Genomic DNA, 18,757 nt, shown 5'->3' with positions numbered 1-18,757 from the left:
ATTTACCTTTTTTGGTTATTAAGACCTACCCTCTTTATAAATTCAAGTGTATAGTACAGTATTCTTTTTTTTTTTTTTTTTGCTGAGACATCCTGTCACCTATTGGCAGCTCAGCGGCTGCTCAACTTGGGCCAGGAATTGAACCGCTGTTGCTCAGAGCTCAAACTCTTGAGCAAGCTCTTAACTAACTGAGCCACTTGGCCAGACCTTATAGTACAGTATTTTTAACTTTAGTCATTATGAGGTACATTAGATCTCCAGAACTTACTCATTCTGTGTTACTGAATCCTTGTACCTTTGACCAACATCTCTCCATTTCCCCCACCCCACCATTCCTCTGGTAACCACCATTCTACTCTACTTCTATGAGTTCAACTTTTTAGGTTCCACATATAAGTGAGATCATGCAGTATCTCTGTCTGGCTTATTTCATCCTCCAGTTTCATCCATGTTGTTGCAAATGGCAGGATTTGCTTCTTTTTTAAGACTAAATAATATTACACACACACACACACCATACACACGCCACATTTCCTTTCTACACCACATTTTCTTGTTCCCCACCATCCTTCCACCTAGTAATTTTAGCATTGTTTGATAATTCTTGTTCATATCAGTTTAACACTGATGGTTACAGTATTGTGATTTTTTAAATTTTCTATCAGTTTTTATATCATTGGTTAGATAAAACATTCTATTTAAGTTCTCAGGGAATCATTATTATTTGAATTTATACTTTTTTGCCATTGCCAGGAGAAAAACTTTCAAAACAGCAGCTGCATAGTTCTAACATCATTAAGAAATTAAGAACTAAAGACAAAGAAAATGAAAATATTATTGCAAAGCTGAACAAAAAAGTTAAAGAGCTAGACGAAGAGTTACAACATTTAAAACAGGTGAATATTAATTATTTTCTACATATATTGTTACTATTGTATGAACAGTGGCTATGGTTTATAAAACTTTTGCAGTGATTTATTGGGGTATATCCTGTGGGAAAGATTTTTCCAACAATTTAATAGATGAATGTTAAGATTTTTCTTTGTTATTATAATACTTGAGATGCTGGAATACAGTTATTTATCATGGTGTTATTTATTAAAGAATACTTTTGTCTGTTTTTATAATTAGGTCCTTGATGGCAAAGAAGAGGTTGAGAAACAACATAGAGAAAATATTAAAAAACTAAATTCTGTGGTTGAACATCAAGAAAAGGATCTTGGCCGACTTCAAGTAGACATGGATGAACTTGAAGAAAAGAACAGAAGTATTCAAGCTGCTCTTGATAGTGCATACAAGTAAGAAAATAAACAAATTTGCAACTCATTTCATATCAATTAACAGAGCAGGATGTTACAGAAACCCTTTTTCTAGTATCACTAATGACACTTATAAACTGATCTATGTATGAACTTCTAAGTGTTCAAAGCAAGTTCAACAGGGAGAGTCCTTCCTCTAGTCAGTGTTTATTATGTGGTGAACTCTCTCCCATTCTGTAGATCTCATGGAAACTTCATAACCTGAGCCATGTAGTTAACTGTATATTATTTTAAATAAAACTTATCAATTTAATTTTTTCAAGAGAACTTACTGATCTCCACAAAGCCAATGCTGCAAAGGATAGTGAGGCACAGGAAGCTGTTCTAAACCGTGAAATGAAAGCTAAGGAAGAACTTTCTGCAGCACTAGAGAAGGTCCAAGAAGAAGCCCGTCAGCAGCAAGAAACATTAGCCATTCAAGTAAGCAATGGATACTGAATTAGTCTTAAATCTTTGTGCTTCTGCAAATTAAAGAATCCATTAGTTAGTTTGAATCAGACCTTAGGTAGTGATACATGTGTTACACCATGCTGGGCATTTATAATCCTGTTGGGCATTTTTTTTAGAATATTGGATTATGCCAAACTTAATCAGTTGTGTGTTTTTTAAAACTGTTGTAAAAATGATGCTTACGTTATACCTGTATTGCCTAATTTTTTGTGAATTTCAGACTTATTTGAGAATATCATGAAAGCTAAGGGGACCCTCTTACCTGAGAAATGCACACATGCAGATAAATACAAACATTGCACATTTTAGATATATATCCTCAGGTCACATTGTAGCCCTGTATTTAACTTTTTGAGGAACTGCCAGACTTTTCCTCAGCAGCTGCACCATTTTACCTTCCCACCAGCAATATATAAAGGTTTCATTTCTCTATATCTTTGCCAGTATTAGTTATTGTCTTTTTTTTCAATGTACCCCTTTTAGTGGGTCTGATTGTGGGGTTGATTTACATTTCCCCAATGACTAATGATGTTGAGCATCTTTTCATGTGCTTGTTGGCTGTTGTGTTTCTTCTTTGGAGAAATTTATTCAACTATTCAAATCCTCTGATATTCACATCCTCTGACCATTTTTAAATTGGGTTGGCTTTTTATTGTTCTTTATATATTCTACATACGAGATGTAGGATTTGCAGATATTTTCTCCCATTGTATAGGCTGTCTTTCTTGATAGTGTCCTTTGATGCACAAAATTTTTTAAATTTTGATGAGGTCCAGCTTACCCATTTTTTTGTTGTTGTTGCTTGCGCTTTGGGTGTCATATTTAAGAAGCTTAACCCAAGGTTATGCAGATTTTCACCTCTTTCCTTCTAAGAAGTTTAATAGTCTTGGCTCTCACATTTAGGTCTTTTGCATGTGGAGGATATTCAGTTGTCCTGGCACCATTTGTTAAAAAGACTATTCTTTCCTCATCGACCCCTATGCACTTTTGATTTAGTTTTGCGTGAATATGTAAAGCATTTACATTAATCCAAGATATACTGAAGTAATATTTGCTTCCAATTTAGCCCCCACACTGCCATTCCTTTTATTTGCCTATGAGTTAACCATTTTATTAGTGTTTGGTTTATTTTTTTTCAGTGTTTCTATTTGTAAATGCAAAAAAATGTACATTTTCTATACATTTACTTATATGCATATACCCCCCCACATATATACACACACATTTACACTTATACACATATTAATATTTATTTTTATCTCCCTCATCCTTCTCACATAAAATATAGTTTACTATTTATATATTTTACAGCTTGTTTTATTTACTAAATAAAATATCTTGGTGATCAATCCATAGTAGAACATAGAGTTTTTAAAAAAATTCCTTTTTACAGTTATAATTCTTCATTGTGTAAATATACCATTGTTTATTTAATCAGGTCTTATTAATGGGTATTTGAGTTCTTTTCAATATTTTGGTATTATAGATCACACTATGGTCCATATACCCCTTGTGTTTCTGCTACTCTATCACTGGGATAGAGAAAATGTTAATTTTTTTAAATATTTTAAATTAAATACATTAAAACAATAATCAAGAAAAATTGGAGGAATGGGAGATAGAGAATATGGGACTACCGTTCATAAAGTCATCACCTTTTTCAAGTCAGTTTTGTGTATTACCTTCTTGTCCTAATCTCCATGTACATCGTTTTTATACTGATATTTAATTTTATAGGTTTTTCTTTTAAGATTACATCATACATGTTTTTTACATTTATCATAATTTTAATGGGTATAGTCATGTTATATCAACATTTGCAAAAGTAGATTACTACTGATGGATATTTAGAATATTTCATGTTTTGTATGTTTTTGCTAATCTAGCTGACAATGCAGGGCACATCTTTTTATGCTTATAGAGATTTCCTTCACAGAGTAGATTTTCAGAATGAGTATTTATAGCTCATAAAGTGCCTATCACATTCTGCCTTGTGCTCAAATATTTATGGATGCATTGTTTCTCCTGCAGTATTATGTGGCAGTGATTGTGCCTTCTAAGTATTTATATCCTTTTTTTTTTTTTTTTTTTTTTTGGCCTAACAGAGTGCTTTCCTAAGTATATATTGAACATACATACAGTTTTGAATCGCTTGATGAATGAGATGTGTGATAATTATATGTAAAAGCTCACTGGATAATGTAGAGTGTTATACATGAACAATAAGTCCACACAACACAAAATAAATACTTAGCAAGAAGTTATAGCTAATGTTTGAGATTGTTTGTGATAGTGTGTTGTTTCTTCTCACACAGGTAGGGGACCTTAGGTTGGCACTGCAACGTGCAGAACAAGCAGCTGCCAGAAAAGAGGATTATTTACGACATGAGATCAGTGAACTCCAGCAGGTACTGTCACTATTTTCCTAAACACAAATCCAAAATGTGTTTTCCTAGAAATAAAAAATGACTCAATGGAATAACGTTCATGGAATTGAGAGGATTCCTACCATTTGTATCATTTGCTGTATTTTTGTGGTTTATGTTAAAGTCAGAGTTGGAACCTTAAAAATATATAAGAAAAGCCGTAATTCTGTTTTATAGAAAATAATTTTATCATGATAGATTTATTGTGTATTCAGTATTGTGTTTTCATTTGTAATAGGTGATTTGTTAATTATTATCAGTCTTTGATTACTGGGAGGCAGACAATTAGTGGCCAGTTTTTATGTCACTACTCTTAATTTTCAGTCAGTGAACACGCATAGGAAAAGGGAGAGAAAATGCAACTCACTGATCTGTTTTTATAAATACTTAGAAATATTTGGGTGAGGAGGCACCTACAGGGAGGTTTGGATGATACTCTTTTATTTTAAGATGGTCAAAGGGTATCTTTATCTTTAGAAAATGCTTTGTAAGGAAGCACTCATTGGGCCGGCCTAGTGGCTCAATTGGTGTAAGAGCTCGCTCAATAGTGCGAGCTCTGAGCAACAACGGTTCGAGTCCCGCCCGAGCTGAGCAGCCGCTGAGCTGCCAAAAGGTGGCAGGATGGCTCAGCTAAAAAAAAAAAAAAAAAGAAGCACTTATTTAGGGGGTGACCGGTTAGCTCGGTTGGTTAGAGCGTGGTGCTGATAACAGCAAGGCTACCGGTTTGATCCCCACGTGAACCACTATGAGCTGCGCCCTCCTTAAAGGAGTCAACTATGCCATTGTAGCATGAAAACAATGTGTAATCAATGACCATGGCTGTTCCCCATTAAAACAAAACAAAAAAACACTTAGATACTCTCTCATGTAACTTAACTCTAATTTAAGGATTGCATAATTAGAAATAATTTAGTGTAAAAATTAATTCTGTGTTGGGGAAATATTTTTTTCTAGAAATCTCTCATAAAGTTTGTTTGTTAGTGTTTTTAGTGTTTTTATTGCTATCAGTAATGACTTAAGAATTCCATGATTCAGAGGCTCCAGGAAGCGGAGAATCGAAACCAAGAACTGAGTCAAAATGTTTCATCAACAACAAGACCGTTGGTTCGACAGATAGAAAATTTGCAAGCAACTCTAGGGTCCCAGACGTCGTCGTGGGAGAAGTTAGAGAAGAATCTTTCTGATAGGCTTGGTAACTGCTTTAGTTTTTAAGCTCAATGCAGAAACCTTCCATCTTGTTTGTAGAATTAGGATAATGGTATGAAATTTAAATTCAGTTGATCTGATAGTTATATTTTGTGTCTAACTTGTAGATTTTTATCTTCTCTTTTATATTTATTTTCTAATATTTTAATGACTCTTTCAAGCCATTTGTTTTCCCTAACACAATGTGTCAGATACTGTCTAAAATACTTCCATGTCATTTTTTTATTCATTTTTAACAGACTACCACACTCAATATTTTCCTTATCTGTTGCTAAATCTGATCTTTTTCTAAAATAGTGTAGGAGGTGGAGATTAGATATGATACTAGTCAGTGGCAAAATCCCAAGAGCAGAGATAGGTCTAAGGAGGATCAAGATGGAACCTGGTATTCAGATGCTATGCAGTCCTAAGATTTCATATTCTGCTTCTTTACAGAAATATTCCACGTTGCCCTTCTGTGCTATTAATAAAAACAAAATTATTCTTCTAAGATGTTTATTCAAGCACAGATAGGATATGTATATGTTAGATATCCTAGAAGCTAGCAATTTCATTAAAAATCCATGAGTCCATTCTACACTTAAAACTAAGTGTAACTTGAGAGACATCGTGGTATAGTGATGAAAGCAGACCTGAATGGGTATCAGGAGACCTTTACTCAGGACTTTTTTATTTTGTTTTATTTTCAATCATCCAGCCAAACAGTCAAGAGGAAGTCACTAACTGTAAATCATGATGGGTAAACTAGATAGTGGCTTTCAAACATTCTTCAGTAGATCCTTAGATGTGTCTTAGGGCTAGCTGTCATGGTGAGAGGGAAGCTCTGTAGATAAGGTGCTGGGCTCCGTCCACGATGCTTTAATGAAAATAGTGCCTCCTTTGCCTGTCTTCTTTTGATTTCCATGTAAGATTTCTAGAAAAAGATTTACCTACTTAAAAAAAATCACTGAATTAGATGAACCTTCGTATATTGTTTAATTTATATTAAAATTTAGGTCTGTTGTTTATCTATGACAACTTTTTGAGACCAGTTTGTTATGAAATGTGAGACATCTGAAAATGACACCTTTTGAAACAAATATTTATTTAGCAATAAGTGAAAGCTAGAAGCCATCATTTTTGTGGTTTTTAAACTATAGTCTACATCCTCTCAGGGATATGTGGTATTGTGCTGAAATATAGGCAAGCCATAGGTCAAACATATCATATAATGCTTTTGATAGGAGCACAGGTATGAGGTGTGATCAAGAAATACGGTGAATGTTTAAATTTAAAAAAAATTATTACAGTAAAAGACGCATTACCATTAATTCCCTCAAAATACTCCCCCTTGCTTCGAACACACTTATTTCGTCGTTCCTGCCACTTTCTGAAGCAGTTCTGAAAGTCCTTTTTCATGAGTGTCTTTAGTTGCGCTGCCGTGGCTGCCTCAATGTCCTGAATCAATTCAAAACATTTTCCTTTCATGGTCATTTTGACTTTGGGGAAGAGCCAGATGTCACATGGTGCCAGATCCTATGAATGAGGTGGATGAGAACACACCGTAATGTTTTTATTTGACAGAAACTGCCATACCAGGAGTGATGTGTGACACGGAGCCTTTTCCGTTGTGATCACAGAATACCGTGAATACTGCTGCTGAGTGCCATCCAGTGAAAAGGCAGGGATCTTCAATACGGGGAACGGCGCCTCCAACCTTAGTAATAGTGTGTGACAAGTTTCAACTTGCTCAGTGCAGTCACTCGGATGTGAGCTACGGTTGAGAGAAGGGGTGTTTTAAGGTTGTGCCGTAAATCATCCTCCATCATGACAACACTCTGTGTCACACATCGCTTCTGGTATACAGCAGTTTCTGTCAAATAAAAACATTACGGTGTTTCCTCATCCACCTTATTCACCGGATCTGGCACCGTGCGACTTCTGGCTCTTCCCCAAAGTCAGAATGATTCAGGACATTGAGGCAGCCATGACAGTGCAACTAAAGACACAAAAGAGGACTTCCAGACCTGCTCTAAGAAGTGGCAAGAATGATGGGATAAGTGTGTTGGAGTATTTTGAGGGGGATTAATGGCACTGTGTTTTTTACTGTAATAATTTTTTTTATTTAAACATTCACTGTATTGTTTGATCACACCTTGTACAGTATGGAACAGACTATAAAATATGTAATAGAGATATTATTAGGCCTACTTTGGGGGCGGTGAATATGAAAATTCTTGCCTTGGCTAAATCTCAGAATCTTACCCACTAATCTTTTTTCTTAATTGAAAAATTTTATTGAGATAATTGTACATTTACATGCAATTACAAGAAATAGTACAGAGTGGTCCCTTACACATTTTCTCCAGTATCTTCAAATGTTAACATTTTGTAAAATTATAATATGATATCACAACCAGGGTATTGACATTATTTTATTCAGATTTCCCCAGTTTTACTGGTACTTGTGTGTGTTTGTGTGTCTCTGTGCGTATATTACGTTCTATACAATTTTGCCACTTGTGTGGGTTCATGTATCCATCACTTACCACCTTCAAGGCTCTCCTTTTCTCTCCCAAATCCCTGGCAACCACTAATCTGTCCTCTGTTTTATTGGGTCTTCAGAAAAGTCATGACGCATGTTTGCAACAGATGGCACTAGTTTATTTTAGGAAGTACTAGAGTCATTCAAATATATGTTATTGCAATGTCATTTGACAGCTGATAGTTTTAGCTTCATTCTAAAAAAAATTGAGCAATTTGATTGAGTTTTGGAGATTTTACAACAGGTTGAAGATAGAAGACCAAACTGTGCATTTTTGCCATATTTTACAGTTTTACTTCCACAAAGGGAAGAACGCGCATCAAGCTTGTGAAAAGTCGCATAAAGTTTACGGTGACAATGCTCTACAAGAACGTCACTGCCAACGATGGCTCATGAAATTCCGTGCTGGTGATTTTGATCTCAACGGCACTCCTCGGTCAGGGAGGCCCACTGAGGTTGATGACAACAAGATAAAGGCATTGATCGAGTCAAACCCACATTACATGACACGAGAGATTGCAGAAACATTGAACAGCCATCATTCAAGCATTCACGACCACCTGAAGAAGCTGGGATACAGAAGCAAGCTCGATAATTTGGGTTCTGCATGAACTCAAAGATGTTCATTTGACGGCGTGTATAAACATCTGCAATATGTTCATTAAACGTGAGGAAAACGATTCTTTTTTGAAGCAACTGATAACTGGTGATGAGAAGTGGACTGTTTACAACAATGTGGTGTGCACAGTTTTGGTCCTGATGTGATGATTCGCCTCAAACAACATTGAAAGCAAACATTCATCCGAGGAAGGTATGCTCTCAGTGTGGTGGGATTTTAAAGGTTTCGTGTTTTTCGAGCTCCTACCAAGGAACCAAACAATCAATTCGTGTACTGTTAGCAATTGGACAGTTTGAACGAATCCATCATCCAGAAACGTCCAGAGCTTGTTAATTGTAAAGGAGTTGTGTTCCATCGTGACATTGCGAGACCACACACAAGTTTGATCACCAGTCAAAAATTATTGGAGCTTGGATGGGATGTGTTGCCACACCCACCATAGTCGCCTGACCTTGCACCGTCAGACTTCCACTTGTTTCGCTGTCTTCAAAACTCCTTGCGTGGTATAATGTTCAATTCAGATGAGGCTGTAAATCAGCACCTTGTTCAGTTTTTCGCAAATAAAGACAGGTCCTTCTATGAATGAGGAGTTATGAAGCTCACTGAAAGATGGCAAAAGGTTATCAAACAAAACGGGCAATATATCATTGATTGATCTTTGTTCTTTATATAAATAAATGACCTTTGAAAAACATAGACAAAATACGTCATGATTTTTCCTAAGACCCAATGTAATTTTGGAATTTCAAAATGCTATACAAATAGAACTGTATAACATATGACACTTGAGGTTGGCTTTTTTGCTCAGCTTAATTCTCTGGAGATTCATCCAAGTTATTGTGTGTGTCACTGATTTAGTCTTTATTGCTGAGTGTTTTTTCATGTATGTATGTACCACTTTTTGTTTACCTGATGAAGGATGCATGGGCTGACTCTAGATTCTGTCTGTACAGATAAGCTACTGTGAACATTCATGTACAAGTTTTAGTGTGAACATAAGTTTTCATTTTCCTGGATAAATACCCAAGTGTACAATTGCTGGGTAGTTGCATGTTTAGTTTTTAAAGAAAATACCAAACTGTTTTTCCAAAGTGGCTGCAGGTATGAGAATAATCCATTTTCTCCACATCCTGGCCAGCATTTTGTGTTGCCCTGTTTTTTCTTTTAGTTATTCAGACAGGTTTGTAGTGATATCTCATTAGGATTTTAATGTGCATTTCCCTAATGACTAATGATGTTGAACATCATTTCATGTGCTTATTTTCTGTTTGTACATTCTCTTTGGTGAAATGTTGATTCAGGTCTTTTTCCCATTTTTATGATTGGATAGTTTATATTTTCACTGTTGAGTTTCAAGACTTCTTTATATATTCTAGATACTAGTCTTAGGTAATGTGGTTTGCATTTATTTTTCTCCAAGTCTGTAGCTTGTCTTTTCATCCTGTTCACATAGAACAAAAGTTTAAAATTTTGAAGAAGTCCATTTTATCAATTTTTTAAAAAAATTTTCAATTACAGTTGACATTCAATATTATATTACTTTCCAATGTACAGCATAGTGATTAGACATTTAACTTACAAAGTGATCCCCCAATAAGCCTTGCACCCACCTGGCACCATACATAGTTATTACAGTATTTTGATTATATTCCCTATGGTGTACTTTACATTTCCATGACATTTTGTACTGCCAATTTGTATTTCTTTTTCTTTTTTTTAAGTATTACCTCTTTATTTATTTTTTTAAGATTTTATTGGGAAATTGGGGGAGGGGAACAGTGTTGGGGAATTGGGGAAGGGGACCAGCCAAGTTGTCATTCTTCAATCTTAGTTGTGTAGGGCGCCAGTTGCCATCTGGCTTCCCGTCGGCAGCTCGTGGCCTCTAAGCTCAAAGTGCTGTGTTCAATCTTAGTTGTGGGTGGGCATAGCCACCATCCAATGTGGGAATCGAACCAGCAGCCTTGTTAAGAGCGCACGCTCTATCCATTGAGCCATCCGGGCGGCAGCTCAGCTCAAGGGTGCCAAGTTCAGTCTTAGTTGCGGGTGGGCATAGCCACCATCCCATGCGGGAGTTGAACCCGGCAGCCTTGTTGTTAAGAGCACAAACCCTATCCACTGAGCCATCTGGGCGGCAGTTCAGCTCAAGGTGTCGAGTTCAGTCTTACTTGTGGGTGGGCATAGCCCACCATCGAACAGGCAATCTTGTTGTTACACCAGCTGAGCCATCCTGCCACCTGTTGGCAGCTCAGTCCGGGTGCAGCGTCACTGGCCCATGTGGGAACCCAATCGGCGGCCCTGTTGCTCAGAGCTTGCACTCTTAAGCCAGCTCTTAACCAACTGAGCCACTCGGCTGGCCCCAATTTGTATTTCTTAAACCTTTCACATTTTTATCCAGACCCCCAACTCCCTTTCCATCTGGCAACCATCAGTTTGTTCTCTGTATTTCTGTTTGTTTCTGGTGTTTTTGTTGTTCATTTATTTTGTTTTTTAGATTCCACATATAAGTGAAATCATGGAATTTGTCTTTCTCTGTCTGACTTATTTCACGTAGCATAATATCCTCTAGGCCCATCTATGTTGTCGGCAAATGGTAAGATTTCATTCTTTTTTATGGCCGAATAATATTCCATTGTGTATATATTCCATATATATAATATTTCATATATACACACACATATATATTATACATATATGTGCACACACACATAATGTTTATCATTCATCTTTTGATTGGAGCATTTAATCCATTTACATTTAAAGTGATTATTGATTGGTATGTAGTTATTGCTATTTTAGTCATTGTTTTCTGATTGTTTTTGTAGTTTTTCTCTCATTTTTTTACTGTCCTGTATGTTGATGATTTTCTGTAGTGTCGTGTTTGGATTCCTTTCGCTTTATTTCTTGTATGTCTCTTATAGGTTTCTGGTTTGTGGTTACAATGTGCCTCATATATACCAAGCTGTGCTTATAGCAACCTATGTTAAGTTGATGGCTGCTTAAGTTCCAACACATTCTAAAATCACTACCATTTTGACTCCCTCCTGGTTTATGTTTTTGTCATTGCTTACTTCGTGTGTGTGTGTGTGTGTGTGTGTGTGTGTATCCCTTAATTTACTGTTGTAATTACACATTATCTTCCTACTTTTACCTTTTAACCTTTGTACTGGCTTTAGTGTTGGTCGACCCACTGCTTTTATTATGTGTTTGCCTTTATCAGTAAGAAATTTTTTTGTGTGATATTTTCTTATTCATATATTTTATTATTTTTCTTCTTTTTAAAAAAGTTCCTTTAACATTTCTTGTAATACGGTTTGGTGATGGTGAACTTCCTCAGCTTTTTTCTTCTGGGGACATCAATTATTCTTTTTCTGGCTCATGCTTTTGGTATCAAACCTAAATACTCTTTGCCTATCCCTAGATCCCGAATATTTCTCCTACTTTTTTCATAACAGTTTTATAGTTTTGTTTTACACTTTACTTTATGATCCATTTGAGTTAATTTTCATATATGGTGTGAAGTTTCATTTGAGGGGCTTTTTTTGGCCTATGGATGTCTAATTGTTCCAGCACCATTTGTGGATCCACTATTCTTTTAATATATAACTCCACTTTCAAATTAAAATATTTTGGGGAAAAATGATAAAAGCAGGTACAAATTAAGAATGGTTCTTTTGCCTGTGTAGGCAGTCCTGCCTTAACAATAAGTAGTTACAGTTTTAAGTGTGGCTACTTGCATCATTGAAAGTTTCAAGTCAGAATTGACTTGGTGTCTTGGCCTCTTGGTGTCTTTATCCTCCATTCAGGTGAATCCCAGACCTTGTTGGCATCAGCAGTTGAAAGAGAACGTGCAGCTACAGAAGAACTCCTTGCCAACAAAATTCAAATGTCTTCCATGGAGTCACAGAATTCTCTCTTAAGACAGGAAAACAGCAGATTTCAGGCCCAGCTAGAATCAGAGAAAAACCGGTTAAGAAAACTGGAGGATGAAAATAATAGGTGAGCATATTCTTGAGTGTTAATTTTGGTAGCTTCATGGCATTTCAAAGCACTTAAAAACATATGTTGTTCACTTTTAGCTTCATAGCACTAAAGAGAACTAAAAATAGATACTTTTGGTGTTTAAAATCAGAGTCATTAGTAATGGGATATTATAACAAGGTAGTACTGGGATTTATTGAACCTCACATGTGTTATTGAGATTGTGTGGCATGTTCTGTATGTATTTGTATTTTCTAGGGAAAGGATTCATTGTTTTAATCAGATGATTTTTTTTTTTTTAGATTTTTATTGGGGAATTGGGGAATGGGAACAGCACTGGGGAATTGGGGGAAGAGGAACAGACAAGTTGCTGTCTTTTTGTTCTTCAGTCTAGTTGTGGAGGATGTTGCTTCACTGGCCCAAGTTGGCACCATCATTGCGCTCTTCCCGGGTGAGGCAGATCAGTCACCGGCTTCTGGACGGCCGCTCACTGCGGCTGCTGGCCGCTCACGCTGGCTGCTGGCTACACACAGTAGCCCATGGCAACCCACTGCGGCAGGGGCTGCAGCCTATGCCGTCACTGGCGACTCTCGGGAGCCCAGCTCCAGGTTGAGCTGTTGTTCAGCATCTTAGCTATAGAGGGCAGCGTCAACTGGCCCTCATATGTGGGATCCGAACCGGGACCCTCTGGTGTCCCAAGCCAGTTCTTAACCAATGCGCCACTCGGCCGGCCCTTAATCAGATTTTTTAAAATAAGTCTGTAACCACAAAATAGTTTTGAGACCATTCATTGGAGTTATTTTTATATTAAAAGGTTTTTAGCAGTGTTCCAATCTTTCTACATAAATGTCCCAGTTCTTTGGAAACACAAGGTATAAAATCAACCTATCTGAAACTATTAAGGCTGTGATTAGTGTGTTTTTACCCTCTGAATTCTTCCTTGGAAATCTTACTTTTAACACATTGTGGACCAATGATGTAGATTTGCATCTATACCATATTTCCCCATGTATAAGACGCACCCTTTCTTGAAAAATTTGGGGTCTGAAAACTGGGTGCCTCTTATACAGTGGTTATTTTTTTTACTTGCATTTCCCGCTTGTTTTGCGCTTGTTTTTGCGCTCATAAAACCACTGTATAAGACACACCCAGTTTTTAGACGCCAAATTTTTTGAAAAAGGGTGCATCTTATACATGGGGATGTGGTATATATTTAAATGCCCCTTAATGTGTTAAAAAAGTAATCAAGTAAAAATGATTTATAAAGTAATATATCTGAACTTTTGTGAACATTTTCATAGAACCCCCTAACAAACTTTTATAGAATCTGAACGTATTATAGAATGGTTGTATTCAAAATCCTTTGTAGAAAGTCTTGTTTTAAATGAAATTTTAACCCAAAGCACCAATAATAACATGCACAAAAGTTGTAGTCTGGCTTCTGAGTAACACTCAACTCGTCTGGAAAATAGAGTTGGAAAATCAAGCTGGTAATAAAAATGACTACTAAATATGTAACTGGAGTTAATAAAGTGGTGAGTTTTTAACAGTCTATGCTATCATCTTTTTTGTTTTGTTTCATTCCCTCTGGCTTAATAGGTACCAGGTTGAATTAGAAAACCTCAAAGAGGAGTATGTAAGAACCCTTGAAGAGACAAGAAAAGAAAAGGTATGTCTCTCAGTGTTTGCACAGGTCTTAGGCCTTCCATTAGAGAATGGTTGGGGTGGTAGTGAACTAATGAGATAACAAGATGAAATGGATGTGGCTACTGCTTTTGGAACTTGGTCTTTAGTAGTAAAACAAATAGGAGTACATACTTTATGCTCCAACTTTGAGATTGACTTATGGTGATTTAGTATCACAAGAATTATCTAACTGTATTTCTCTCTATTAGGCAATGTTGAATAGTCAGTTAGAAATGGAGAAAATGAAAGTTGAACAAGAAAGGAAGAAAGCAATTTTTACTCAAGAAGCAATAAAAGAAAAGGTATTGAATTTTGTCTTTTATTTTGTGTTTGGTGTAACCAGTTAGTAGCTGTTGTGATTAATCTTTGATTGTTTTGTAATGTTATTTATACTTTATGAGTACCATTTCTATGCCTCAAATCCGCAGAGTGATGAATTCTAGTAGTGTAATCAGTGTCCTGCTCAGATGGATCCAAAGTAATTTTTTAGTTTATACAAAGAAATCTGTGATTTCTAGGGTTTAAATTACAGAACTTCTTTTTAAATTAATTTGTGCTCTCTCACTGAAATTAGTGCTCCTCATTTGGCCCATAGGCAACTTGGAGTAAAACTGGTTCTTCACTTTCTTTCTGGTAATTTTTCTAAAGTGAGTTTCCTATATTTAAAGGATTGGCGTATATTCAGTAGTTAGCATAATATACTAAAACTACTTATGTGTACGTTGAAATTACTTTTTGAATTAAAAAAATACACTAAAAATAAAGTGGGATAAGCCAGAAACTTTATGGTTTGTACAACTTATTAGTAATCTTATTCTAAAGAAATAGATTTTAATTGGTATTATGTTATAGAATATGAAGCAGTTAGTTCATAGAATTGTTTCAACAAGAACATTCTTATTTCATTAAAAATAAACCAAATTATGTTGTTTTACATGGGTCCTGAGATGATTTGACCAAATATGGTGCTTTGGATAAGACTTCAGAAATTATATCTATAACATTTTATGAGAAAATGAGAATGAGTCTTTGTTGTCATTAATCCTAGAAAAGTTTCTTGCTTTTTTTATTTATCATTTTACTCTTTAATCTGAACTGAATTTTTTTCTTACTCCTTAAGGAACGGAAGCCATTTTCTGTTTCTAGCACTCCCACAATGTCACGCTCGAGTTCAGTGAGTGGTGTTGAGATGGCAGGGCTACAAACATCTTTTCTGTTTCAGGTGATGTTTTATTTTGTACATGTACTTAGTTCTTAAACTGAATAATGAAACGATAAAGGGAATATGCAGATAGCATTTGCTTATCACCATGATCTTGCCATGCCATAGGCAATTCATCTGAGTATTTGTAAAGGAGTACTAATTGCCCTCAGAAAATATAGATGATTTTCTGCCTTTGAGAAAGTCATAGACATTTTAAAGCAAGAATGGACAGAATCATTTTGTTTATACCTGGTAATGGAACACAATTTATAATAACTGAATAACTATGTGCTTTCTTTAATTAAATAGGATGAGCCTCATGATTACTCATTTGGGCCAATGTCTGTGTCAGCAAATGGAAGCAATCTTTATGATGCTGTAAGGATGGGAGCAGGATCAAGTATTATTGAAAATCTACAGTCTCAGCTAAAACTAAGGGAAGGAGAAATTACTCATTTACAGGTATTGGAAAAATTAAATATGCTCTAAGTAAATGAAATTTTGATGCCCAATAAGTAAAACTCTTTAGATCCACCTGAATTTTGAGCAATTGAGAAATAAAATCAAATAGTGGCATGTGAAGCCCCAAATATAGCTCATATATTAATGATGAAGGCTAGTTGGGAGACATTAGGGAAGGATATGAGCCAAGTGAGTGTGCAAACATTGCCAGCATTGGGGAGACCACTTAACTCTGTCCCAGGAAATGCTGGGCTGGAGTAGGCACCCCCATGTGCTGCAGTCTGCCTGGGTAAGACTTACAGGCATCTGGAGCAGAGAGCTCTTTGCAGGCAGTCCAAATATTCCTAAAGGGAAGTTGCTGTGCTGAGAATACCCATGTTACTCTTCGCAGATTTACCATTTAGATAAGCTGCTCCAACTCCCCTGTGAGGAGTGAGCAGAGGTGATGAGACAGGTTAGAACTGTAACATTGTGACCTGGAAGGAAACATCATGAGTGGGAGGGAGCATCCTCCCATTTTATCTTCTTTTTAAAAACAATGTAGTGAGAAATATTAAAAAGTTTTACCTATTTTCAGTGTTAAACTTGATACACTCAAAAGTAAAACTTTTCTGTTCCCATTGTATGACTTCAGTGAGTTGAAAATATTACTCTATTAAAAAAGATGTTCTTGAATTGGGAAAAAATAGATCAGAATAATCTTAATACTTGTTATGTGTGTGTAGCCCAGTTTGCTATGCTCGAGGGCCCAGATTAACTCCTTTGGTAGTGATGATAGTCTATCAATATGATCTACACAGTTGACACTATATTAAACCATGTTTTTATTTCTCTGGGTTTTTGTACTAATTTAGACTAACTGAAATATATGCTACGTCCTTAGATTGTGGAAAAATATAGGTTGTGTATTTCAAACAGATGATTGGATTTCCTTTAGTTCTTTATCTCTCTTTCATAGTAAACCCGGTACCTGGTATACCTCTGAGGAAAGTTGGAAACCTTTTTTTCTGCCACTATTTCCTTTTACTTAAGAAAGAGGTACATCATGTTGATGTATCTATTTCTTAAAAAATAAAACACTAGATATATTTATATTAATGGGAGCATTAAGCAAGATATATTTTTATTTGAATTACTTTTTGGTAATGTTCCTCAGCTAGAAATTGGCAATCTAGAAAAGACACGATCGATAATGGCTGAAGAGCTAGTTAAATTAACAAATCAAAATGATGAACTTGAAGAGAAAGTGAAGGAGATACCCAAACTTCGAACTCAGCTAAGAGTAAGTATTCTTCACTTATGGATGAATCTAAGAAATTTTAATCCAGTTATATAATATTTTTAGTTTACGTAAAATGCATATATATGTTAATGATTTCTTTGAAAATCAGAGCATTAGCATTTGAGTAAAAAACTTTAAAGGTGAATCTTATATCTTTCTTGTTACATTATATCTTCAGACTATTTTTCACAATCATGTTTAATTCCATAAAGGAAAATAACTAAATTTTATTTGGCCAACGTTCATTTATAATACTGAGCTTTTGTATGATCTTAGTGCTATTTTTTATTGATATTATATATATCACAATTAGCATATTTGGCATTAGCAGTTACTGTTAAGCTATATATGAGGATTTTCTTTTTCTTTTTTTCAGTTGTCTAAATGCCAGGTAATACTTAAACCACAGTGAACCAAAGAGACTAAAATTTCATCAAATGTGCATAAATTAATAGGAGAAAACACTGATTAAGCTATTTTGGGGGAAATTATAGGTTTAATGGAGAGGTATGGTAAGATTGATAGCCATTTGACTTGAGGTTTTGTTTTTTTCTTTTAATTCCTTTATTTGCTATTTATTCCAGCAGACTGGAGTGTGAGTTTAATATTTATGAGAGCTGACTATATACTTTTATTTAGATTGTAATGTGTTTATTGGTGACATAATATAAATGTAATCAAGATGTTCTTTACAGTTACTTTACAAATTGTAAACAAATATATTTTGTAGGATTTGGATCAAAGATACAACACTATTCTGCAGATGTATGGAGAAAAAGCAGAAGAGGCAGAAGAACTTCGATTAGATCTTGAAGATGTAAAAAATATGTATAAGACTCAAATAGATGAACTTTTAAGACAAAGACTCAGTTAACTTTTGAAAATTACATTTCCATCAAACTGAATGTAAACATTTAATAGCTAAATGCAGATTTTCAATAAATTCTCTTATAAAATTAAAAAGTAGAATTTACTGTAGAGTTCAAAAATTGAAAAAGGTTATTGTATATAGTAATATTTGCAGTTAAATTATTTTGTGCAATATTTGAACTTTATTTTTGAAACTCCTTAAAGATTTATTTTTTAAAGCATTTCTTTTCCCTTGAATAGCACAGAGATTTATTACTTTATCCTTACATCAATATGGTTAGGGAAGAAGAATGGTGTTCATATGTTGTATTACAGATAAAAATTGTATCTATAATTTATGTGTGTTTGTATATATTGAGGACATTTAATGAGTGATATTAACATATTGAAACTTTGAAATTTTTCACACTTAAATCTTCAACATTTCTAATTACCGCTCATGAAAATGGACAATAAGTGTTAAACTAAAAAAAATTGTTAAATTTCTCGTTATGAAATTTTGAACTACTGTTTTCCCCCATGTATAAGACGCACCCTTTTTTGAAAAATTTGGGGTCTAAAAACTGGGTGCGTCTTATACAGTGATTGTAGATTTTTTTACTTGTATTTCCCGCTTTTTTCACTCTTGTTTTTGCACTCATACAACCACTATATAAGACGCACCCAGTTTTTAGACCCCAAATTTTTTGAAAAAGGGTGCGTCTTATACATGGAGAAATACCGTAATTCTT

At 35.2% G+C, this 18,757-nt stretch overlaps 1 protein-coding gene across 1 annotated transcript in view; it reads left to right on the top strand.

The window, feature by feature from the left end:
* The window catches only part of TMF1 (TATA element modulatory factor 1), a 30,949-nt gene extending 12,640 nt beyond the window's left edge, over positions 1–18,309 (top strand). Inside the window, exons 6-17 of the mRNA XM_019661075.1 lie at positions 754–896; positions 1,132–1,298; positions 1,583–1,739; positions 4,085–4,177; positions 5,231–5,387; positions 12,348–12,540; positions 14,122–14,191; positions 14,418–14,510; positions 15,329–15,430; positions 15,722–15,874; positions 17,031–17,156; positions 17,887–18,309. Coding sequence (XP_019516620.1) covers positions 754–896; positions 1,132–1,298; positions 1,583–1,739; positions 4,085–4,177; positions 5,231–5,387; positions 12,348–12,540; positions 14,122–14,191; positions 14,418–14,510; positions 15,329–15,430; positions 15,722–15,874; positions 17,031–17,156; positions 17,887–18,030 — 1,598 coding nt within the window. The 3' untranslated portion in view covers positions 18,031–18,309. The remainder of the gene's footprint in view (positions 1–753; positions 897–1,131; positions 1,299–1,582; positions 1,740–4,084; positions 4,178–5,230; positions 5,388–12,347; positions 12,541–14,121; positions 14,192–14,417; positions 14,511–15,328; positions 15,431–15,721; positions 15,875–17,030; positions 17,157–17,886) is intronic.
* The last annotated feature ends 448 nt before the right edge of the window (positions 18,310–18,757 follow it).

Source organism: Hipposideros armiger, unplaced genomic scaffold (genome assembly GCF_001890085.2).
Source record: "Hipposideros armiger isolate ML-2016 unplaced genomic scaffold, ASM189008v1 scaffold_334, whole genome shotgun sequence".
In the NCBI taxonomy this organism is placed as follows: Eukaryota; Metazoa; Chordata; class Mammalia; order Chiroptera; family Hipposideridae; genus Hipposideros; species Hipposideros armiger.
The sequence above is the reverse complement of the archived record's forward strand: the minus strand, read 5'-3'. Positions and strand labels throughout refer to the sequence as shown.